Source organism: Carya illinoinensis, chromosome 10 (genome assembly GCF_018687715.1).
Source record: "Carya illinoinensis cultivar Pawnee chromosome 10, C.illinoinensisPawnee_v1, whole genome shotgun sequence".
NCBI classification, from domain to species: domain Eukaryota; kingdom Viridiplantae; phylum Streptophyta; class Magnoliopsida; order Fagales; family Juglandaceae; genus Carya; species Carya illinoinensis.
The window spans coordinates 2,648,005-2,671,501 of NC_056761.1; the positions used below are offsets into that span (position 1 = coordinate 2,648,005).

Sequence of the window (23,497 nt, forward strand, 5' to 3'; positions counted from 1 at the left end):
CACAAAAGAATAAACTTACAAATTAACACAACTTGATGTGATGTGTTACATTATAAAGTTACTTTTATAATAAAATAGATGTAACATATTATATGAAACAGCATCTATCTGACAAAATTAAAAAAAAAAATAACCAAATGTGACCAGATCTATTTGGTTATATTTTAACCGAGTGCAAATTACCAGCATTAATAATTCAGGATGATAATTGCCAACTTTAATAGTTTATGGAGCAAATTAAAAAAATATAATTCAGGGGTGCACAGGACAATTTATGAAAGAAACGAAATTAGACAATTCATGAAAATAATTTATAGCATCTTTGTCGACAAATCCTGTGTTACAACAACGGTACATTAAAAGAAACAAACAAATCACATAGTAAAGAAATTCTACGATAATATTTTACAGAGGATAATTGATAAAATTGGGTGGTGGAAGAAACCGCTTCAAACTTAAGACCTCCACTCGTTGGCTCTGTGTGACGGTTCTACAACGACGGTTGCATTCAAAAGTTCAATTTGTAGAAACCTGTGAGGTATAGAACAGAAAATCTTAACAAGTTATAACATATGTTATCATGAGATCTAAAGCTCATGATACGTTACAAAATTTGTAGAAACTGAAGCTAAACTAGTGATCTAAAGCTCTAACACAAACAGAACTTCATACCATGTCATGAAGAGATGAATTCAGTCCCAAAACTAAGAGTATGACATTCAAGATTTCTCAAATTTAGCTGCAACAATGGAAAAAATGAATTAATGTAAGCATGCATGCAAAATATTGCTCCATAAACCTTTCAATTAAGATACTGAGACACCACCTAAAGCCTTCTAATCACATATTTGGATCATCTAACTCAAGAAAAAATGGAAGAGAAGAAAATGCCGTTTCCTACAAGCTATATCTTCTGGAGAAGATGAAAACTATACCGTAATGCACAATATAAGATCACATAAACTGTATTACATGCATAAGCCGGTCAGTCAAAAGACCATACATGTATGATGGACAGCAGTAACACCTCCTAGGTTCACTTAAAAGGCTTATCTTGCAAAATGGATTTATTTCAAACACAATTTTTATTTGTCTTCAAACCGTTTTTATCTTTTTTAGCATATAAGGGACTAAAAGCAATTGGATGAATAGAATAGACAACATAAATGCACAGTATGTGTGGGGTCTAACAAGTTCAAACCTTCTAGTTTGGTGCTAATTCCTAGAAAATTTTCAGCACCCTGATATTATATAAAAACTTACCACAACAGCAATTCCTGTAGTGCAGAATTGAGGAATGCATATGAGTCTTACAAACTGCCCTTCTGATCCTGCATTCAGAAGTTACCATCAAAGTTATCATTTACGGTTGTTTATCCCTTTCCTTTTTCTTTTTTTTGGCGATTGGAGGGGCAGGCGCTTGAAACTAAAACGATATAAAATGGTAAACGTTTAGCTCATAACTGCGAGTTGAAGAGAAAATACCCTTTATTAAGTCAGTTTTGTATTCATTCTGATTCCCCACGAAATAAACATGAGGGCAGCTCTCAATGAAGAAAGGATCCCTGTCCGTGAAAGGATAACACCCTGGAAAATATTATCAATGTGAATTCTGGTTTAGCTACTCAATTACAACCACATAAAAAGTTCAAATCTCATCAATCAGTCCTCTAATTTCTTTAGTGAAATACTTTTTTCTTATCTCAAGTGAGTCAACTGCTCAGCACTAAGAAATCTTCAAGCAAACAAGGTGATAATAGAAAACATGTAGCGTAGTGTTATAGATATACCAAGAGTATTAGGTGCTGTCGGGGCCAAATGCCTCCACCTTAATGTTCTTTCCATGAATTCAATTTTATCCTTCGCCTCTGAGTACTTCTCAAGATCATTTACATTCTGACCTGACGTTCCAAGAAATCTTAAAAACACAACACACCATGTCAAAAGTGTTTTTGTTTTTTTTTTTTTTGGGGGGGGGGGGGGGGGGGGGGGGGGGGAGATAAGGGGAGAGGGGTGGCAGGGTGGTAAATTACAAATTATGGCCATCGGATACCTGATATTGTCTAGCTCAAAGCAATGAGGGTTAGTACAAGACCTAAAAGTGTTATAAGCAGAAGACCCAGGGAAAAGACATCGATGCAACGGCTGAAAGGAAGAAAAATTAGCATTGAACCAATAGATGCAGATTATAGTAATGAAAATATGCTTTCAATACATAGAACTAACCTGCTGAGGCAACGAAAAGTTAGCAGGGTCATTGGGGCCGGGCATGATATCTAGAGGCAAACTAGCAGCAATCTAGAAATATGTAGATGGTCACAATTAGGAGACAGAAACAAAGCTAACTTCTCAACCAAACCAACGACAATAACCTGTGTCAACAGGATATCTAGCTCTTTAATAGGCTCAGACAGCCTTGATTGATCCTTTGAAGCCAAATTCTGCATGTATTAAATAAAGTGACAATTACAGGAAATGAATTAATGGGTTACTGCCATGTGGTTTGATGAATCTTAGCATGATCATAAATAAGATCATAAATAAAATCTTGTAGAAACAAAACTGTGACATCCTGAACTTTCTGTACTCCAGTCTTATCAAAATAATTTAGAAGAAATTCTCATTATTTGTTGGTTAATAGGAAGGAAGCAAAACTAATTCGTGAATCCATATGCAAGAAATCCTTTTTGCAAGTATACAAACAACTAAAAATCTTTCGAAAACAGACTACTGGTTGCAACAAGCGAATGACATGCACAAAGACCAAACTCGGATGAACATTCAACATTTTTACTGATAAAAAAAAAAACTTTAACATTTTCGAATGAAGCAACAAACAGACTACTAGAGAGAGGGGAAAAGTAACAAGGAAGAAAGAACATCAAAATAAAAGGAAAAATCACAATAATATCCCCTAAGGTTACTAAACTATAACTTTTAGGTCCTCAAAATAACTTCCATCCTTGGAATTACAAGGTGATATAGCCATCTTGTTGTCTTTTTTCCTCTTAACAGATAAAAATCTGTTTAGTCCAATCAATTTTCACTAAAAGAGAAAATTACTTGAAAATTATACAAGGGAAGATATGTTTTTGAAGCTGCCTTTTTTTAAAAATAAAAATAAAAATAATAATATGTTTTTTTAAATAAAAATAATAATAAAAAAAAATGAAGCTGCTCATTCACCTAAGAACACACAGATCGTAAATGCATTACCTGTCCATTAAGAAGACCACGTGGGATTTCGATAGAATCCCCGGCAACTACAAAGTGAACTATTTTTGCTGCAATGCCTTGTTCCTGTTCAATTATAGTCCTATAAAATTAGCCATCTGGGATAGCTTAAAAAGCAGGTATCCCCCTCCCACCCGGTCTAAAAATAAAAGAAAGAAGAAGAATAGCTTTAAGGCAAACACAAGGTGAACCTTCTCATCTCCTAAATGTCCTGTTATATGATCAACAAGAAGCTGAAAGTGGAGAGGATTAGAAGTGCTGCTCCCAACACTTAACCCCGATACAAAGACAACATACTTGTCTTCACCTGCACATTCAAAATTAATGAAATCAAGACAAAGCGTAGATAAGAATTCGTGCTAACTCTGCAAACACAATTCAAATAATTTCCTGAGCAATGCTACTTTTTAACTTTAATTTTGTCATCCCTAGTCATACGAACTGATGTAACACATTTTCAAGTGGCTTCATAAATGAACCACTTGAATTAAAAAAAAAAAAAAAAAAAGGGCACTTGAAATGTGAAATATCAACTTATGTGACTGAGGATGATGAATTCTAGATGACAAACAGAATCTCTCTAATTTCCTTCGATCCTATTCACAATTCCACCCAGCAACATATTTAGACTCATGATAAGAGAGACCAGTTTTGCGTAATATAACATAAGGAGAAAAAGGGCTGAAACACATGCAAGTGTATATAATCAACACTTTTTTTTTTTTTTTTATACCGAGAGGTAGAAACATCAAGAGAGAAAAATGGAAGAAGGTAAACTAGATCATACTTGATTTAAGAGGAAGCTCTATCTGAGGTGGTAAGCCAGCTTCCAGGACATCTTGAACCAAGAAGTCGCCAGCATCAGTCTCCTTCCCATGCAAAGCAACAACAATGCCTATCACGTGTACCATGTCAGTGCAAATAAACATGCTTTATACAGATAACACTTTAAGATTTTTGGTATACCAAGTTGTAAGCCACATCTCAGATTTTAGCCAAAGCTAAGAAAATAAGATACTTGAGCATTCACAGCTATTTCCACACATAAATAAGTAGATAGGTGAAAACTGCATTAAGAACTTGATTATATATTACACAAAGTTTTATCACAACCATCCAATCAATTTTACTTCTAGACCTATTAGACCTACATGATGATTTAAAAAACAGCTTAACAAAAACTGCATTCATTAGGCTAGCAATAAGGAATATTTAAAAGGAGTAATGCAATAAATATGACTTAAGCTGCACTGGGTCGGGGAAAAGGGTAAACCAACCTGAGCAACTCATTTCCAAACAAAAAAAAAAACGTGGTTTCATTTTTTAATAATAGCATAAAAAAAAAAAAAAAAAAACTAGTGAACTACGATCAGATCCTGATAAAGGTTTTCTTACTTCGGTATCATATACTTTTCATTAAACAAACCTGTTACATATGCAGATGGTAAGAGCACACTCCCAGCAAGCTTAACTCTTCCACTATCATCTTCTAAAACCAAATTATCATCTGTGTGCATAAAATTATGAGGCCTGACAAGGGGAGTCGCAGATCTCTGTAGGTTGCAATGAAAGTAATTTACTTCTAAAACTCCGACTTCAATCATGAAAACCATTTTTTTTTTTTTAAAAAAAAATGAAGAGATAAAAATACCTCCTTGGAGTACTCATCGAGAACGCAAGGTTTGAGTTTCATGTGCTTGAAAAGGGTTCCAACAATGATGCATTCCTTGCCTTCTTCCAATTGCAAAATTGTGCAAACTGAAACCCAATAAAAACCCAGCAAATTTTTTAAATTACTGCATGGAATCCTACTTATCTAATTATCAGTACCTTGCTGAGACCTAAAAAAAATCAATTCTTAGATTACAATATTATCATCGTATCAAAACCTAAAGAAATCATTTGAGATGTCCCAGAAAATGAACATAGAATTATTGGCCTCAATTCTCAACCCAAAAAATAAAAAATAAAAAAGGAACTAAAAAAGGAAAAAGTAGGTGCCAAGATCCTATTCTCGTAATATCCAAAAACCCCAGTGCTTACTAACTTTCAGCTACGAATTCCCCCTCTCATGAACATGTAATTATCTATAACTACAAATCCCAAATTATTCTCCCACAAACAAGAATTCCTAATTCCATAAGCTAAACTAACGACACAACACATTTGTAACTAACAAAATCACAAAGGCTATTTGTAAATAAAATCTACCTCTTTCCATTAGCTTAAGCTTTTGGGACAACCGGTGATTTCACATTGTACGAGAAAATTTCAACACAAAACCCTGAAAAAACTGTCACAACGTGCCCAAACCTGAACCCTAAAACTGAGCTGTATCGAAAGCCGAAGACTCAAGGTAGCTTAATAATGCACATGGTTGAAAACAAGCGAAAGCCCAGGATACCAATGTGAACAAAAAGGCCAGAAACCAATTTTGAGTGCACAAAAATGATAAATTTCTAGAAGATTTAGAAGCAGAAGTTACCAGGTAAATGGGGTTTCCGATTTGGAACGAGCGAATAGAGGAGGGTTCGCATCAAGTGGAGACGAGCAAAGTAAATCTGGCTGTACTGCTGGCCCCTGTACGTCTCTTTCTGAATCTCAAAGTTATCGTCCTGCGACCAACAATGCCAAACTCAAATTCACAGGAAAGAAGAGCAAGCAAACAAAAATTTTAAAACGTTGGCTTCCCGGACAGCAAGAAAAGCTAAGTGCAGCTTCAGATTGAAGAATCTATTAAGAGTTGGCCACGGGAAGAGTCCATTTTTTTTCATTTTCCTACGGTTTCTATGCAACCAAACGGACTGAGAAGGGGTTGAGTATTGAGATAGAAGATTAAACTTGGAGCAATATAGAAGAGAACGCAGGCAGTTTACCAGGGAGGAATAGGTAGCCTGTTTTCTCTGGAGAGCCTTCTCGGGGTCGATTTCCATGGGTTCCATGGCGGGAAGATGAGAAGTCCTACCAAATTTCACTAGGCTGTTCATTAGTCCCTTCTTAGGTAAAATTCATAGAATTAGAAAGATATTTAGATTTTCAAATACGTAAACAATGTGGGGATGTAGCTCAAACGGTAGAGCGCTCGCTTTGCATGCGAGAGGTACGGGGTTCGATACCCCGCATCTCCATTTTTCATGTTTTTACCAAAAACAAACGGTTCTTTTATCCGACGAAAATACCCTCACAGCGACGTCGCCCGTCTCTGTCTCGTCTCCCTCCCTCCCCACGCCAGGCCTGCTACCTTCCACTTCATTGTTCCACAAACCTAGGGTTCCCTTATAAATCGTGTTTCAATGGCTTCCATACAAGGCTCACTCCCTGCAATCTCCGCAATTCGGTCGCGTCGAAATTCGTCGTCTCCGTTTTTGTCTTCCCCAGCCACTGCTACTCCGCTGGTCTCCCCCGCTAGGTCGACGGAGACCCACCGCAAACGGTACGTCTGCCAGAGTATTGGCCGGAGATCCTTTTTCAGAGCAATGGTTCAGCAGGCAGTACAGGGAGCTCCGGCAGCTTACGCTAAGGAAATGGAGCGGCTTTCCGCGAAAGAATCCCTTCTTCTCGCTGTGGGTATCACTTATATATATATATATATATACTTTATTTTTTGTGCTAAACATTTTTTTGCATGATTTTAGTGTTCAATTGATTTCCTTATTGGTCATGATTTCCTTTTGTTCGTAAATCCGATATTTATGTAGTTTATTGTTTCGTGACTTAATATTTTTAATTCACTCAGTTCGGAGTCAAATTTGTAGCTTTACGCTCTGCTCGGTTGCTGAGAAATATTGGAAATGCAAACTACCTGAAAATTGTTGACAAGTTACGCGTTTACTTTCCGTTTTTCGGTTGCTTTGGTGCTTAGTTTCATTCATGTAACCTAATATCGATAGAATTTAATCCATCCATTAGTTGTTTTTTCTTGCTTTAAGTCAAACACATGTGGGAGAGCAAGAAGTCGCAGCTTCAACGTGTATTCTCTCTCAATTTGTATAATGATTTATTTTTGGGTTTGAGTCATATGGCACAAGAATGTACTTTTGTAAATTCTCAAGCTCAAGCTCACTAGTGTTTGTTTGTGGAGCCATAATTTCAGTTTAAAGATTCTGGGGGTTTTGAGGCTTTAGTGACAGGTAAGACTACAGAAATACAGCGCATCGATGTGAATGAGAGGATAACTGCTTTGGAGAGGCTCAATCCAACACCTAGACCAACTACGTAGGTGCCCATTCAAGATTTTTCATATTTATATAATTGGTATGAGATGCTGCTAACTCATTTCCTCAGCTGTCCAGATCGCCCTTTCTGGAAGGTAGATGGAATTTTGAGTGGTTCGGGTCTGGAAGCCCAGGATTATTTGCTGCTAAATTTATATTTGAGTAAGTACTTCATTTATTTTTAATCTATTTTCCCTTGTTGGAAGTGATTGTTAAATCTTGGAGTTTTCATTTACAATTTGGTCGAGTGGTGGCTAATGGCCTTGGTTCCCATCTGTATGATTGCAGGAGATTTCCTTCAACTTTGGCTAATTTGTCAAAAATGGACGTGGCAATCAAGGATGGAAATGCAAAGATTACAGCGAACTTGAAATTACTTAACTCGGTAATAACTTAAGAGTTCATTTAAATGTCCACACTGATACTTGTAAAAAAAAAATGTTTTCTTTGAATATGCTTGCACAGATGTGTTGCTCATGCAAGGAAGTTTCTTTGTCATTCAGTGTCCAAAAATTGTCAAAAGATAATTTGTGTTCTTTGGATTGAAAGGCTGGTCTGGAAAGCATAGGTGTTTTCTCATTTGGAATGTTCCCCCATTCGCTTAATGTGGACAATTTGGAGGGGAAAGAAATAATGGTCTGTTTAGTGGTGCAGAGCCATCTGCTGTTGAGTTGAAATCAGCATTCTTCAGATTGTTGTTCAAGCGATCTTGTGCACTTGTAGATTTTATTGACTCCCTTACCGATCAAAAAGAAAAAGGATTTTATTGACCCCTTTTATTAAGAATTGTAATTCTTGGGAGTTTTGTGCACACATCCTGGGCACACAGGGTTTACCCTTGTCTGGTAAAATAAATTAGTGTTGCAGGAATAGTGTCAGAATGAAATAATTGTGCTGGCAACTCTACATTTTTACACTGCATTTGTGTTTACGCATTTTTTGAGCTTGATTTATGTTGAAATGCAGATAGAAAGCAAATTGAATCTTTCCACCAGGTTATCTGTGGAGGGACCGCTTCGAATGAAAGAGGAATACATTGAAGGGATTCTGGAGTCTCCAACAGTTATTGAAGAAACAGTACCAGAACAGCTAAGAGGTGCTTTTGGTCAGGCAGTTAATACAATGCAACAACTGCCTGCTCCTATTCGGGATGCCGTTGCTAGTGGGCTGACAATTCCTCTCAGTAAGCTATTTTTTAGCAGTTTCTTTTCTACTGGAACCAAACAAGTGAACCTTTAAATCCTAAACTTCTGCAAATCCGTTGGGTATATCTGTCCAGGGCGACTTAGTTTGCTTTTATTAATTATTACTTATATCATTTTAGTTGGTAACTGAATCTGCGGATTAGCTGGGGTGGAAAAATGTGTTCTTGATTGTTTAAATCTTCCAAATAATAAATATCCTTGTTTTCAATTCTATGAGCCTACTAGTGACCTTGGGTGCGGTACTCAAAAACTTCCTGGGGTGTCAGAACCTACAGAGTTCCACCATTTTTTCATCCGGAGTGTAACACATCCTTGGTGTGTGTATATACATAGATGTTTTTGTGTATTTGCACACACATGCGCACTGTGCCTCTCTCTCATACCTCCATATGCACACCACACTAGTAAACCAAACATGTTGACAATGTTACTTCAGGATTTTTACTGTAAGAAGCTTTTCAAATTTTAGCAAAGCTGTTTTGGCATTTTGAGGATGCCGTTTCAGTTTCTTCACTGTCCATTTATAGAAGTGGGCAATACTCCATTCAAATGCCTTCCTAAGAATGATAAATTTGTGAATATTTATATGGAAAAGAGTAGGTTTATATTTTATCAGCGACTTGTAGGAATCCAGTGATGAGTTATCATAATTTTTTACGTGTATGTTTTTCAGTTGGATACTGATGTTTCTTTTTCGGTGTACAGGTGGAACTTTCCAGAGATTATTCATGATTTCTTACCTTGATGATGAAATACTTGTAAGTACGTTATTGAGCGTAATCTCCTTGGATGAGTTTAAATGATATTTATTTTCTCCTCCTTGATACCTCCACATACCTTTCACATTGTCTTTCCTTATCCTTTTAGCACAATCAAACAATTTTACTTGAAACATTCCTTCTTGTGCCTTTCTTGCTTGTAATCTTGAAAATTTTGTGGGAGTAACTTCAGTTTCTAGACCACCACCTTTGGGCAAGGTGAAGTTATAATAGCTCAAGGTCTTAACATGACAACACTAGGCTTTCTTTTGCTGCTCCAAAAACATGTTTGAAAGGCACTTATCAAAAGAAAAACTTGTTGAAAGGCACCATTTGATTTGTCGGTTGTTATGAAGAAGATACAACAGAAATAAAATAAAAGGTGAAGAAAGAAGAGGGGAGGGGTGTTTACAATAAATGATGGCCATGTACCATATCTAAGCTAAAAGATGGAGAGTTTTAGCCTCTAGGGCAACTTTTATATGTGGTTGGAGAAGTGATCGATGAGTGTGCAATGCCAACAAACATTCTCTTATTGTCACGTCAAAGGATCCTCATGAAGACTCACAAGTTTGGTCAAGAGCCGATGTATAGGAATAGTTGTTTTCTCACAATCTAAATTCTTTTGATGATTTTGACACAGATAATAAGGGATGCAGCTGGAGTGCCTGAGGTTCTAACAAGGTTGGTAGCGGCCCCGTCCTCCTTGGGAGAACCCATTACAGAATATGAGAGTTAGGAATTAATTGTACATGTATGAGAAACTCTACTTCAGTTACCTTTTTGAATTAAGAATTACATTTCATCTCCTCCTGCTCTCTCTGGTCGAGCTGCTTCTATTATTTTATTTCCTTGTTCCATTCAAAATACAATCACTCGGTATGCCAATGCCCATCTGGCCGAATGGCACCACCCATAGGCTCTTAATGCTCAAGCAGAGAGCTGAGAGCCCATTCGGAACGGGATCGCATGACCAGAAGCTTGATTGAAAGCAATGAGGTGAGGTTTGGATAATAAATTGAGATAAAAATTAAAAGTTAAATAAAATAATATTTTTTTAATATTATTAATATTTTAAAATTTGAAAAAAATTAAATTATTTATTATATTTTATGTAAAAATTTAAAATAATTATAATAATTAAATGAATTGAGATTTGGGAAGGTTTGGGGGTAGAGATGAGAATTTTGAGTTTGAAATGAAAGTTTAAAATATTATTTTTAGTATTATTATTGTTTTGAAATTTAAAAAAGTTGTATTGGAATTTGAAAAAGTTGAATTATTTATTATATTTTATATGAAAATTTAAGAAAATTATAATAATGAGATGAAAATTTTGAATTAAAATGAGAAATTTTGAGATAAAATTTGTTTTCGAAACCTACCCTACTAAACAAAGTTACGACTTCCAAACATGTTTGATTAAAAAAAAAAAAACAAAAAACTTACAAACATGTCGATGTCTTCTTTTTTATTATTATTTTTTGAGAAATCAACACGTAATGCCCATCGCACTTATAAAATATTATGTCATCTAATCTAGTTTCAATCACGTCATAGACTCATAGCTAGCCAACTCAATCCCATTCAAGCGCCGCCCAAGGAATCGATGTTGCAATTTGCATATTAAATTTAAGAAAAATATACACACCAGCCTCGTATTTTTTTATATTATTAAAAAATATAAATTTATTATTTTATCTTTTTCTATTTTATATTTTAAAAATAATGATGTGTTGAATGTGAGGCTACTGTATAACAGTTCTTTTAAATTTATAGGAAAAATATTGACTTCATACCCTGTTTCTACGTCAACAAATAAATTTAAGAAAAATCTAACAATGAATAGAAGAATTAAATTAATTTGAGAAGAATAAATTTTAAAAAATTATTTAAAAAATATTAGAAGTTTCAAAAAATATGGTATATGGAGATTTGAGAGGTTGAATAACGTTACTCTTTTATCAAATTACTTGTTAGCTCAGAAATTAAATCGATCCGCTTCCTTAACAGGTCAAATTAATCTTGAACTTAATAAATCCAAAAATAATCTCTAGACTCCAAACCATTTACATTTATTAGTACATAAAATCATTATCAAATTACAGGTTTTAAGATTGTTTTTGAACGTTGAGTTGAAATAAATTAAATAATTTTTAAAGGTAGAGTGAGTTTTGTAAAATCCATTTAAGATAAATTTAGATATATTTGGACGTTAAAATGAGTTTAAAGATATTATGAAAAATGTTATAGGCTCCAGTGTTAAGAATTTTTGAATTGAGATGAGTTTAATAATTTAATAATAATTAGATGTTTTGGTATTATATTCAATTTAAAATTAAATAAAACTGAATGAATTTCAATTAAGAATTCTAACAACCAAATGGAAGGTAAGACTCTTCTAAGTGAATACATGCATCTTCCAATTATGCAGTTGCACGATTGGAAGATGTTCCTCAAGTCGGGAATCATATGAAATATGATTTCAGTCTGATCTCTGTATATCTCGACGTGATAAAGTGAAAGACGACTTTTCGCAATAGATTGGTATAAACGAGAAAATACATGTATAGCAAATCTTGCAAGAAAAGTAATGCATTTATCTAGAATTAAATTCTGCACGTTCTTGTTTGGTTCGCCAGATCAAAATATTCTCGACAGACAGGGAAAGAGAGGCCCACAAAGACGAACCAGTGCCACATCCAAACGAAAGAGACAAAACCCTTATACATTGAAGTACTGAAATTTCATAAGAAAACTAATAAAAAAAAAGTTTTAAGAAAATATTTTCAGGTGCTTCTATTAATTACATCCAAATATTGTCGTGTAGAATTAAGGCAATTTCTCTGCTAGCTAGAGAAGAAGCCTGAGAGTGTAGCCCGGCTATTTACAGGAGATGGATCTTAAGAGTATCAGAAAAGTATCAGAAAACTAAGTAAATAAAGATCATCATCAGATACCATATGATTAATAAAATTTCCAAAATCAAAATTCCTAAAGATAACCCAAAAAAAAAATCCCTAAAGCTCAAACATTAATCATAAAATGACAGAAGAAAAGGCCATGAAAGAAAAACCCTTCGGTTTCTATTAATAGCTAGGCAAGTTGAGCTTCTCCAAAGCCATGCATGTGGGAATTAGCATCCAACGGAAGAAGTGGGAATTCACCAAGCTCTTGGATAAACTCCAAGTCTGCAAAACCGCCCAAGAACCCACCTGAACTCTCGCCATTCCACATCCCTTCCTCGTCCTTAGCTCTCTCCCTTGACTCCAGACCACGAATCATAGGTCGGAGCTCCATTTTCTTCGCCACTGGCTCGTCGGATGAAGCAGTTCTCGGCTCTTCTCTTCCGGTAATTCTTGGTTTCTCATTGCAGCCCTTTTCTGTACTGGGTTTTCCGGTGAGTCGTTGCACTAACTCGCGGAAGTTTGCTGCGTCGGTTTGGATGATGTCGGGTGCAAATATGTGAATTATGCGTATCTTTGGTTTGGGTTTGGATATTTTCTTTGAATCTTGGTGCACGGCTAGATCAGGAGTTGAAGTCGAACAGTGTTTCCAAGTTTGCTTCTTTGTTATCACCTCCATTGGAAAATGCTCAGAGAGAGAGAGAGAGGCGCGGAGAAGTTGGTGTGTTTGTTTAGAAGAAAGGAAGGCCGGATGCATATATATATATATAGAGAGAGAGAGAGAGAGAGAGAGAGAGAGAGAGAGGTGGAGAAGAAGTGTTAATGGAGATTGTTCGATGGGGAGAGCAATAGAAAAAGAATTTAAAAAAAAAAAAAAGGATGTGTGTTGGGAGAAAGTAGCGGATGAAGCCATGTCTGGCAGATTGCAAGGAAGTCAATAAAGTAAAGAGAATTCTTGAGGGTCCCCCAATTCCCAATTTGTTGATTAGATAATTATACATATTGTGTACAGTTTTTCGTCTTCTGGCCGGAGAGATGCATGCCGAATGAACCGGTAAGATCAAAAGGATAATGGTTATGCATATCTCATATATCATGCTTTAATAAAAAAAGAAAAACAAAAACATGAAGACACCCCGGATCTGTTAATAAGTTAGGATCATTCTTTTCTTTGTTTATTAGCATTTTCTTAATTTGTGATCTGATGATCATTGAAAACATAATCATTGCACATTATGGCCATGCTTCGTTCTATAAGTTTGCACAATCTGTCAGGTAAACCCCATTATTCTTGAGGGAAAACTTTCCTTAATATATACGCTTACATTATATACCAAACTTATTAATTTGATGTTTAACAAAAGAAAATTTCTATTCTCAAATGAGTAATGCTACCTATCATCCTAATTTTCATTAACCTCTCATCATTCTATGATATGACATTAGATGATTATAGATTATTTATTATATTTTATTTGTGAACCTATCATTTAATGCTACATCATAAGATGATGAAAATTAAGATGATGAATAGATTTTTTCGTTCACAAATAGTTAGGGGTGTACGTCAAAATAACTCTCAATATATATATATATATTATTTCTTTCAAAACATGACATAATTTGGAGCAATAATGCAAATTCCAAAGATGATCAGCTATTGATAATTATCTATTGGATATAAAATAACTATCTATATATCATGATTTCGTGATTGCCACCTAACTAGCTATTATATTAGAAAAGAAACCAAAGCCATTACATTAACCAGCATGCAGAGATCACATCATGAGATCAATGGCATGCAACAACATGTTTGGAGTTGGGAACTTGGGATCGCTCATAAACCAGCACGGCCATGGCCATGGGTACCATTTTGGCTCGATCCCATCATGTCATATCTCAAACTATATATGAGAATCCGCTTGGTCGTTGGAATAAAATCCGAAATCATGGCTTGCACAATATATATATATATATATATATATATATATATATATAAATATATGTACAAACGACAGCTAGCCATTCGTAATCAGCTAGCGTTGCAGATAGATTATCGACACGAGATCGATCAGGAGTTCATAATTATTTATGCTCCCTCGATCGGGCCTCAGTCCCTCTAACCTGTTGAATTCCCTTTTCATATATATTTTAGTAATTAAGTTACTAAATATTCTCTGATTTTGCACCTTCATGCATGGACTCCCAACATTTAAAAATCATTCAGATTGTTTTATAGTTCAGCAACTCGTTGAATTACTTGAACTGTTTTCTGGTTGATCAGCGTTAACAAATCATTGATTATTTGAAGTTTTGAACTAATCAATATTGTAGTGTACGTATATGCTATAAGAAAAGTGGGTACTTATGACCAATCTTTTGCAACAGAAAGTCTATTTGTAACTCATTTTAGTTAGAAATGATCATTTCACTAGAAATAACTGGTCGTAAATAAATAGTTTTCTTATAATATGTTTTTTTTTCTTAAAAATAAAAAAATTTAACCATAAATAAATTAAATAAAAATAAACCCACAAAATAATATAATTTGATGATCATATAAAGCTGTCACGTAATTTTATAAATTTATTTTTACGTAATCTCATTATATGTTGCTTTGAGGTTGAAGGTACAGTTTTTCATTCATGTTTGGTACAATCTTTTGTGCCATATTTTTTAAACTATTCTGCAAATTTGTGACTGTTTATTTAATTTATAACGTACGTTCTTTTGTGTACACATGCATATAATTTAGATATAATTTTATGCCTATATTAATTATTTCATTCCTAGTGTCTCTTTTCTATTCTAACTCCGATCCACTGTATAAACACCATAAAACGAAAAAAACAAATTATAATATTGTATTATTCTTTTTTACAAAGTTTCTTAATTATCTAAGTTATTGAATCCTGACAGTTAAGACTGTCGCTTCTTGATCTATGGGGTTGAGTTTTGGGACGTATATGTTTTGGATCTAATGACATGAAAGTGACCTTGAGGGCGACACTTGAGACAGACATGGCAGCCTTATCTCTTATTCTTATATATACTAATTAACACGCCATATACAATGATTATAACTCGAAAAATTAAATATTTTTCTTAGGTTTTTTATGAAAAATATTTATATTTGCAAATGGGATCGAAAAAGTTCATCATGGGCTGCGCAGGACAATGACTTTTGGGAAGGTGGAGACAGAACATTGGTTGGAACGTACAGATCAAAAACATACCAAGATATGTGAATAAAGAAATGTAAAATTAAAAATTTATAAATTTATTTTTATGTAAAATATTTTATAATAAAAATAATTTTATAATTTAACGTATTATATCAGTTTATAAATTTATTTTTATGTATTTTATTAGTGGTTAAAATAAAACATCAAAAATAAAAATAAAAATAAAAATAAGAGAGAGAGAGAGAGAGAGAGAGAGAGAGAGGTATGTTTGGTGGCAGGAAGAAGTTATGATGGGTAACATTTGAGTTGGGTGGGGGGAGAGAGATGTGCGTAGATCGTTCGAGGCTGATGGTATCATAGATCGTATGTGAAGGGCAATTGCAAACAGATCGATCTGACGTATTTGACACGTAGATATTGTTTCCGTGTTTGCGTCAGCAAAACGAAAGAACACCCGACAGGCTCATGCCGACTGGGCCGGCCCAAATGGTAAGAGTACGTGCGTGGAAGGATTTTAACCGCCACGTGGCGATGTACGCGTGCCTACGCCAACGCCGTCTGCAGACTTCAATTCAGCCAACCAATTAAAACTAGAAAAATAAACATTAAACTAGAGATGTTTACTTTTATTGTTTGTCAACAAAAACCACATCGCATATACTACTAGCTAGGACCTGCTCGGTTGTAAACTTGTAACATTTTTTGTTTTTTTGATATATTTGGGGTGTGGGTTTTAGAATTCTAGACTTTCATTTTAGAAACTCGAGATAATGTTATTCAGGCTACATGCATTTAGCCGGTTGAAGACATTTTAAAACCCAATTCAATTTCTAAATAATTGAAATTTATGTCGTTTGGAGTGTATTTAAGAATTAAGAGGTCCATTCTCCACATAATAGTTCTATATATATATGTCAATGATATCTTTAAATATTAGTCAAATTGAGTTTCTTAAATACTTATTCAAACCTTGTGATATTAGGTGAAAGCATATATAGTAGGCACTAATGAATTAAAATCACACAAGCTAGTTGGATCAGAGAATTGCTTAACATGTTTTAAAATTATCTGATTTTGACATGTTTGGATGCTAGCTCCTAATCATGTGCAACCACCAATTGTCAATCGCAAAGAAAGCCTACAACACACAAAGAATATGCAGGACAGCTTGTCACCCTCTGACCTCGGTTCAGTAGGCCTAAGGTTTGTTACTTGGAGTAGTCATCAGCTAGCTGGGGAGGCCATTTTAGTCGGCTATCACCAGAATAACATTTCAAGACAGCGTTTTCTTTCTCTCTTTTTTTCTTTCTAATGTCCATCTGATCCATGCATCATACGCTTGTTGGTTAATCTAGTGATGAAGACAGAAGATCAGGGGAGAGCGATATACGCTTCAAAAGGTAAATGTTCTGACTTAATTCTCAAGCCATGAGGATTCATATATCAAATCAAGTTTCAAGATGTTCCTAATAGCTAGGTTACAAATGTGCTTAAGTATTGCTTTCTTCTCATTATTTAAGAAACAATATTATTTATGAGATCAGAAGAACGTAAAAAAGGTCTAATTCGCAGTAAGCATACAACTTGGATTAGACCTATAAAGGATTTTAAGCTAATATATAATAGGCAGTTTCAATCAGCAGTACTAGTGCTACAGCTTATTGGCGTACCAGAAGACACCTTTGCTCTGGGCGCCACCTTCATCCGATTCAACATAAATGCACTCCTTTGCCTCCCTCCACGTTGCCTTATAAATTGGTGTCCCGTCAAACTGATAATAATCGCCCAAAATAGGTTTTATTGCCTTCGTGGCCTCCATTGCATGATAATGCGGCATCGTCGAGAACAAGTGGTGCGCCACATGCGTATCTGTGATGTTGTGGAAAATCTTGTTTAATATTCCATAATCCCTGTCAACTGTTGACAAAGCTCCTTTCAACCATTCCCATTCGGAGGAATCGTAATGGGGCAACGAAGGGTGAGTGTGCTGCAAAAACGTGATCAGCACCAAGAACCCATTCACGACCAGCAATGGTCCTCCGTAAATACATAGAACCCAAGCAAGTCCTTTCGTCATGGCAAGGTGGTAAAGCCCGTAAAAGACAGAAAGAACACCAGCATCGGATATGTATATCTGGAGTCGCTGGCGATCCGAGTAGATGGGGCCATGAGGGTCGTAGTGGCTTGCAAACCGATCATAGGGCCTGCCGGAAACGTTAAATGCGAGGTACAGAGGCCAGCCGAGAGTGAGTGTGATGGCAAGTGTGAAGACTCGGCCTGGTGGATTGTTAAGGTATTTGGAGTACCAACTGATGCTGGATTTTTTCTTCGGAACAAAGACTTCATCTCGCTCAAGGGAACCTGTATTTGAATGGTGACGGCCATGGCTGTACTTCCAGGAGAAGTAAGGGACAAGAAGACCGGAGTGGAGGATGAAGCCAACCAAGTCATCGAGCCATTGGTAGTCACTGAAGGCATGGTGGCCACACTCGTGAGCTATGACCCAGAGGCCAGTGAGGACACAACCTTGGAAAATCCAGTAGATTGGCCAAGCCATGTATGAGAGAAGTTGATGAGGAAGGTGGTGGAAGTAATTGGTGGCAATGTAGAGGAAGAGAGAGGCTAATGCGAGGTCGTAAGCAACGTAGGAGAAAGAGCGGTGTACAGAACGCTGGAAACAATGAGGTGGGATGGCTTTCTTTATCTGGCTGAGTGTAAATGGGGGCTTTGTGTGGGGAACTCGCTTCAGCCTGTCGGATTGATCAGACTTGTTGGGAGTCGGAGGAGCTGCCATTTGACCACCGGCACCCATTATTCTTCAACCTGCAAACAAAGAGTGAAAGAGAAGTGGCATGTGATATCTAACACAAGAAATGCTAATAATTGGTCTAAGATTTTACAAAAGCAACTTGATAAATAGACAACTCAACAGAAACAATAAGAAATTAAAATTATTGCACCAAACATTTCTGTCCCCAAACTCGTACAAATTTGTATTTTCTTTGATTAGTGTTCATGAAATTAAAATATAAATTGAAAAGTGCTTTATAAACAAAGAGAATTCATACAAATAAACCTATAAATTAATATGATGTCATGAGATCCATTAGATATAATTTATAATAAAAAAAATGTTATAATCTCACATTTCTAAAATTATTTTTATATAATTATTTTTATGTATAAAGTATTTTTGTAAATTAAAAAAGGTTCATGTCTAAGTGCAGAAATGATGGTAAATTAAAGAACGTCGACAATTTCGTGCCTTCGTTTTTTATTTATTTATTTAATATAATTAAAAAAGGGACCACGTCGTAAAAAAAATTTAAAAAAAAAATGTTTTCCCTATGTACGTACCAAAAGCGAGTCAAGCGACTTTTCGTTTCACGCGTAAAATTTGCGGGTGCTGGGAACACCAGAAGGTGGGTCACACTCTACCTTTTACGGTATTTTTTACGGTATCCATAAGAAGGCGGCCATCTTTTTTGCAATTCACCGGACTATCCCTTATTTTTACATGCCAACTTTTAACGCTATACCATAGATTTCTTAAGAATCAAAACATTAAATCCTACATATAAATAATATAGACCATAATATTATATATAATCAGTCATATATTATATTTCTTTAAATTATAAAAAGATCTTAATCCGTCCGCCCTTCCCATTTACTATCATTCAATTCAATGCATTAGGACCACAATTTTTTATGTTATATTTAAAACATGCACGTAAGTAATTGTATTCAAACTCTTCACAAAAACGTGTGTACTTATTCCGGAATATTCGTCCTAAAACTTGACCGGACATCGCACGTTTTTTTTCCTTCGCTTTGTTTATATTTCGTTTGGTAGAAGTGAAAGGACATCTGCAACTCCGGTAACTCCGGGACGACTGAAGAATCGGTGTTTGATAATTGATAAAAATGAACGACGTCTATCCTTAATAACCCGAATAAAGGAAAGGACGAGAAAGAAAGATGTTTGGAAAATGAAAAAATTTATTTATTATTTATTTTTTTATCATTCTCTCGTAATTTTATGATATACTATTAGATGATAGGTTCATAAATAAAATATAATAAATAATTTCTAATTATCTAATACCATATAATTAAATGACGAAAGGATAATAAGAATTGAAATGTTGAATAACATTACTCGACAAATTTTTGTCTCGCATCCAAAGCATTAAACAAAACAAAAAATAACCCCTAAAAATATAAATCTAATAAATAAATGGCCATAAAAGTCTGGAAAAACTACAACATGCATGATGGTTTGAGATCCTAAAAGCTGAGGCTTAAAATAAAATAAAAATGAAAACGACTCCAATTTTAATACGATAATGCACGCATTCTTTGTTTGAGCTCAAGCTAAGAGAATTTCTTGAACCGGGATTTACAAATTCAAGGAAGCTAAAAAATGAAAAAGCTAGTTCAGTTTGACGAAGGAAACAAAGATGATGATAAAGATCTCAAACTCGGAGAGGCTTTAGGAACAATAAACTGGCCTTTTACAACAAGATCTTTAAGAACAAAATATTCAAAAGCATATATACCGTGAGAGGAAAACTTCCAGCTCCGATTGGCACGCGATTTTCAACATTCAATCACAAAGCACGTACGGAATCATGTGTATAACAAAAAAATAAAAAGGAAACAGGGAGAGAACATTCACGAAACAAACCAGAGAGAAACTAATATATAAACATTAGGAAAGGCACAAGAACACTTACCGGAAAATAGAGAAGCTCCCAAAACTTAATGAATCTGTCTCCCACTCTATGCGCTCTCTCTCTCTCTCTATGTGTCTGTCGCTTGCTCGGAACGGAAACGCTGGCCTATCTTTTGCTCTGAACGGAAACGCTGGCTAATGGATAGGAATAGCCGGCATGTCTTTAGGCCTTCAACGATGCCTCTGTATTTAACCTTTCTAATTTCCCTCTGCCGAGCCCCCCCCTCTCTCTCTCTCTCTTCCCGTTCATTCTCTGTACGTGATTGATATTTCGCACACGTGGCAATCATTAATTTCATTTTTTTTTTCTTTATCATGTACCATTTCGATAATCTTATTAAAGTTATTTTATAATTAATTTACAACTCTCTATAAAATAGAGAGTAATTTTATAATATTAAAATTTATTTTTAATGAAGTGGTATGATTTTATTGATTATTTGAAAATGAAAAATGATAGTTGCACTCTTGAATGTACAAATCGTATAATTATTTTTAAAAAAATAAATAAATATATAATCTATTGACAAAAAATTTATCTTTTAATAATAAACCTAACTCTTTAGCCTTATATATTCTACGATTATATATAACATTATTCCTTTAAATATTATTAGGTTTCATTGCTTACTCTTTGGCCTGATAACTACCCACACCCCACCAAGAAAATTTAATGGTATTTGTAAAATTCTAAAATTGAATAGTATATGTATCATGTGATTAGTATTAGTCAATTTTTTTTTTTTTAATGAATGATCGAGACAAGTATATATATATATATATATATATATATATATATATATATATATATATATATATATATATATCAATATTTGTGGTATTAGTAATATTACGCAAATATATATTATTCTTCATTATTTAACAAAATTACATCTCGATAATTCTAGGAATTGGCTAAAGTGATAATGACTTTAGCCTTGGTAGTATATTCTCGAGTTGGATAATTTTCTTCTTAAATTATCCAATATATACTTATAAAAGATACCTTACTAAAAATTTGTATGTGCACCTATGAAGAGTTTGTTTTTGTTTATAAACTGCCAATATCAATAACGACGGAATCCATTTCTCACGATCGAGAATTTAATCTATCAATATTATTGAGATCTTATGTTATTTGAGTTTTTTCAATATTTTAATTTTTGTTTTAGGGATAAATTTTAATCTGATCATATTCTGTTTTTTCAATTAGTCAGAAAGGCCGAGTTGGTATTTATATATTTTATGAGTCAAAAACTTGAACGTCAAGAAATGTCAAGATTTTAATGAGTTAAGATTTCTTGATCACAATTAATGATACTATTATTTTTATTATTTTGTTTTGAAAATTCAAACCTAAGAAGCCCTTTAAGTACGTTATATATATACTAAATGAAAGTAACGTACAACGTACAACGCACGTTTGTTTAGTTTATATTTAATTTTTTTAAGAATTAATTTTTTATTAATAAAAACATAATATTTTTGGTTAATTAAATAACTAACGATGTAATGTTTATATAATTAATAAATAATTACACATTGTGAGATATTATAAAAAAAGAACATTAATAGAATTTATAATATGATCCTATAAATAAACATCGTCCATAATTTTATGAAAGTTATTTGAGATAATTTTAATTCTAAGATAACGATCCAGTATTTTCTTTGTCTTCCATTATTTCAATAGAGAGGATATTAAAATGCCTATATTTTTTCTCTTTCAGTTTCTATGGATCTATATAAACTTGAATCCTCCAATTTTTTTTTTTTGATAATTTCTCCGCAACGCTTTTAACATATAGTCGATGCTCCTATAAAATAAATTTCGAATAGTAAATTAATTGATGATAATTTATACTTATCATTTATACACACCATACTTATTTTATTTATTTATTTTATAATAAATATGTAGTATATAGATGATAAGTAAAACAACTTAATAGTTTAATAAAAATAAAATAAAATAAAAAATAATATTAAAATATATAAAATATATGATATGAAATGATAAGTAACATTTTTGTGAATTAAACAAATAGTAACATAACTACTGAGATTATATATATCATTTATAAAATAAAAATAGTAATTAGTGCAAAGTAAAATAAAAACAAAATATCTTTAGGCTTAAAGAAAAGTGTACTTCATAAATATCTTAACATCTCCATGAGCTATGGCTGCATATTTCACGATGCTGTAAACACGCAAGGGCTGCTTTTTGCTATTAGAGTGAGAAAGCATTCGTGAGTATCCAGACATAACAAAACGTAAGCTTTCTTTCTATTTTTTTTTTCTTTACCCTTTTTATGGACAAATAAAAGCACAAGTATAATGAAAAAACTTCATAAAACTCTAATACCAGTGCCATTGGAATCCAATTAATTAGTAAGGGACTCAAAATCTTGTTGTGGGTTCAAAATCAAAGAGTGACAAAAAATGAGAGCAAAACTCAGCTAATCTACAACAATGTCTCGTAGATTTAGCTTGTATCTCTTTTATATAAATAAAACTCATGGGATTGAATCTACAACCTCATCTCCAATCCTTATGTGGAAGATATATGCTATTTGGCAAGATTCATGAAAACTCAATAGTTTGATGCCTCCATGAAAGCAACACCCAACACACTAACATAGCTAAGCAAGGCAGTCTAGCTATTACTGAAAAGAAAAGGTAAGTGTTTCTGATAACTAATCCTGTTCCTACAATTAGGACTGTTTAGCCGACTCGATCCAGACCGAATAGAGAATGTTTCGACCCGACCCGCCTCGCCTATTTCCACTACCGAATTTGGTATTCCCGAACTACATTCCGTTACCCGATTACCCGAACCGTTTTTTTTTTTTTTTTTTCGATTTAATCTTAAAAAAGAAGAAGAAGAAGATGATGATGACTTCCAATGCCGTAGTTTCTCAACAACCAAACAAAATTATAGGAAAGTTCTGGATATAGCTTCGTACCTTCAAGAAAACTCAAAACCCCTCATTTTTACTTGCTCTGTTTTCACTGTCACCTCCAAATCAACCCCACATTCTAATCCAAAACCCATTTTGGCTTGACAAGAAAATGGCTGAAAACACCCAAATTGCAAGCAGTAAAGAAGACCCAAAAGCACCCAAAACTTTCAGATTATATAGAAAAACTTTTACACATGCCATAGTTTCTCAACAACCAAACACATATTTCCAGACATAGGTGTTTATTTTCTATTCCCTAGACTTTTCCTGCTATCCAAACACAAGTAA

General features: G+C 34.2%; 4 protein-coding genes and 1 non-coding gene across 5 annotated transcripts; 2 read left to right on the top strand and 3 right to left on the bottom strand.

Annotated features, from left to right (window-relative positions):
• Positions 1-289: 289 nt before the first annotated feature.
• On the bottom strand, positions 290-6,270 carry LOC122279461 (DNA polymerase delta small subunit). The gene is made up of 15 exons (XM_043090143.1): positions 6,111-6,270; positions 5,720-5,849; positions 4,886-4,992; positions 4,661-4,787; positions 4,022-4,129; positions 3,426-3,541; positions 3,217-3,300; positions 2,373-2,441; positions 2,227-2,298; positions 2,054-2,145; positions 1,791-1,918; positions 1,486-1,587; positions 1,264-1,331; positions 673-739; positions 290-531 (listed from the first exon to the last, which is right to left on the bottom strand). The coding sequence occupies exons 1-14, from the start codon at positions 6,219-6,221 to the stop codon at positions 677-679; spliced, it is 1,377 nt and encodes a 458-aa protein (XP_042946077.1). The 5' UTR covers positions 6,222-6,270; the 3' UTR covers positions 290-531; positions 673-676.
• A 19-nt stretch (positions 6,271-6,289) lies between these two features.
• TRNAA-UGC lies at positions 6,290-6,362 on the top strand. The gene has a single exon. It is a non-coding gene; the product is annotated as a tRNA-Ala (tRNA).
• A 12-nt stretch (positions 6,363-6,374) lies between these two features.
• Positions 6,375-10,220, top strand: LOC122279462 (probable plastid-lipid-associated protein 13, chloroplastic). Its single transcript, XM_043090144.1, has 7 exons — positions 6,375-6,797; positions 7,328-7,449; positions 7,527-7,610; positions 7,737-7,833; positions 8,415-8,631; positions 9,359-9,411; positions 10,055-10,220. The coding sequence occupies exons 1-7, from the start codon at positions 6,528-6,530 to the stop codon at positions 10,148-10,150; spliced, it is 939 nt and encodes a 312-aa protein (XP_042946078.1). The 5' UTR covers positions 6,375-6,527; the 3' UTR covers positions 10,151-10,220.
• Positions 10,221-12,343: 2,123 nt separating this feature from the next.
• LOC122279863 (VQ motif-containing protein 25-like) lies at positions 12,344-13,350 on the bottom strand. The gene has a single exon (XM_043090744.1). It carries the CDS (start codon positions 13,228-13,230, stop codon positions 12,508-12,510), a length of 723 nt encoding a protein of 240 aa, XP_042946678.1. The 5' UTR covers positions 13,231-13,350; the 3' UTR covers positions 12,344-12,507.
• A 3,542-nt stretch (positions 13,351-16,892) lies between these two features.
• On the bottom strand, positions 16,893-20,454 carry LOC122278215 (delta(12)-fatty-acid desaturase FAD2-like). Its single transcript, XM_043088352.1, has 2 exons — positions 20,245-20,454; positions 16,893-18,328 (listed from the first exon to the last, which is right to left on the bottom strand). Exon 2 carries the CDS (start codon positions 18,315-18,317, stop codon positions 17,157-17,159), a length of 1,161 nt encoding a protein of 386 aa, XP_042944286.1. The 5' UTR covers positions 18,318-18,328; positions 20,245-20,454; the 3' UTR covers positions 16,893-17,156.
• Between the last annotated feature and the right edge of the window lie 3,043 nt (positions 20,455-23,497).

What these genes read in the sequence shown, in the direction of transcription:
- LOC122279461 (XM_043090143.1), bottom strand. Translation starts at nt 6,221, where the DNA reads ATGAACAGCCTAGTGAAATTTGGTAGGACTTCTCATCTTCCCGCCATG. An exon ending in TCGGAAACCCCATTTACCTG is followed by an intron (nt 4,993 to 5,719) that starts GTAACTTCTGCT and finishes ATTGGGTTTCAG; the next exon opens with TTTGCACAATTTTGCAATTG. An exon ending in ACTTTTCGTTGCCTCAGCAG is followed by an intron (nt 2,146 to 2,226) that starts GTTAGTTCTATG and finishes TCTTCCTTTCAG; the next exon opens with CCGTTGCATCGATGTCTTTT.
- LOC122279462 (XM_043090144.1), top strand. Translation starts at nt 6,528, where the DNA reads ATGGCTTCCATACAAGGCTCACTCCCTGCAATCTCCGCAATTCGGTCG. An exon ending in GCTGCTAAATTTATATTTGA is followed by an intron (nt 7,611 to 7,736) that starts GTAAGTACTTCA and finishes GTATGATTGCAG; the next exon opens with GAGATTTCCTTCAACTTTGG. An exon ending in TGGGCTGACAATTCCTCTCA is followed by an intron (nt 8,632 to 9,358) that starts GTAAGCTATTTT and finishes TTCGGTGTACAG; the next exon opens with GTGGAACTTTCCAGAGATTA.
- LOC122279863 (XM_043090744.1), bottom strand. Translation starts at nt 13,230, where the DNA reads ATGGCTTCATCCGCTACTTTCTCCCAACACACATCCTTTTTTTTTTTT.
- LOC122278215 (XM_043088352.1), bottom strand. Translation starts at nt 18,317, where the DNA reads ATGGGTGCCGGTGGTCAAATGGCAGCTCCTCCGACTCCCAACAAGTCT.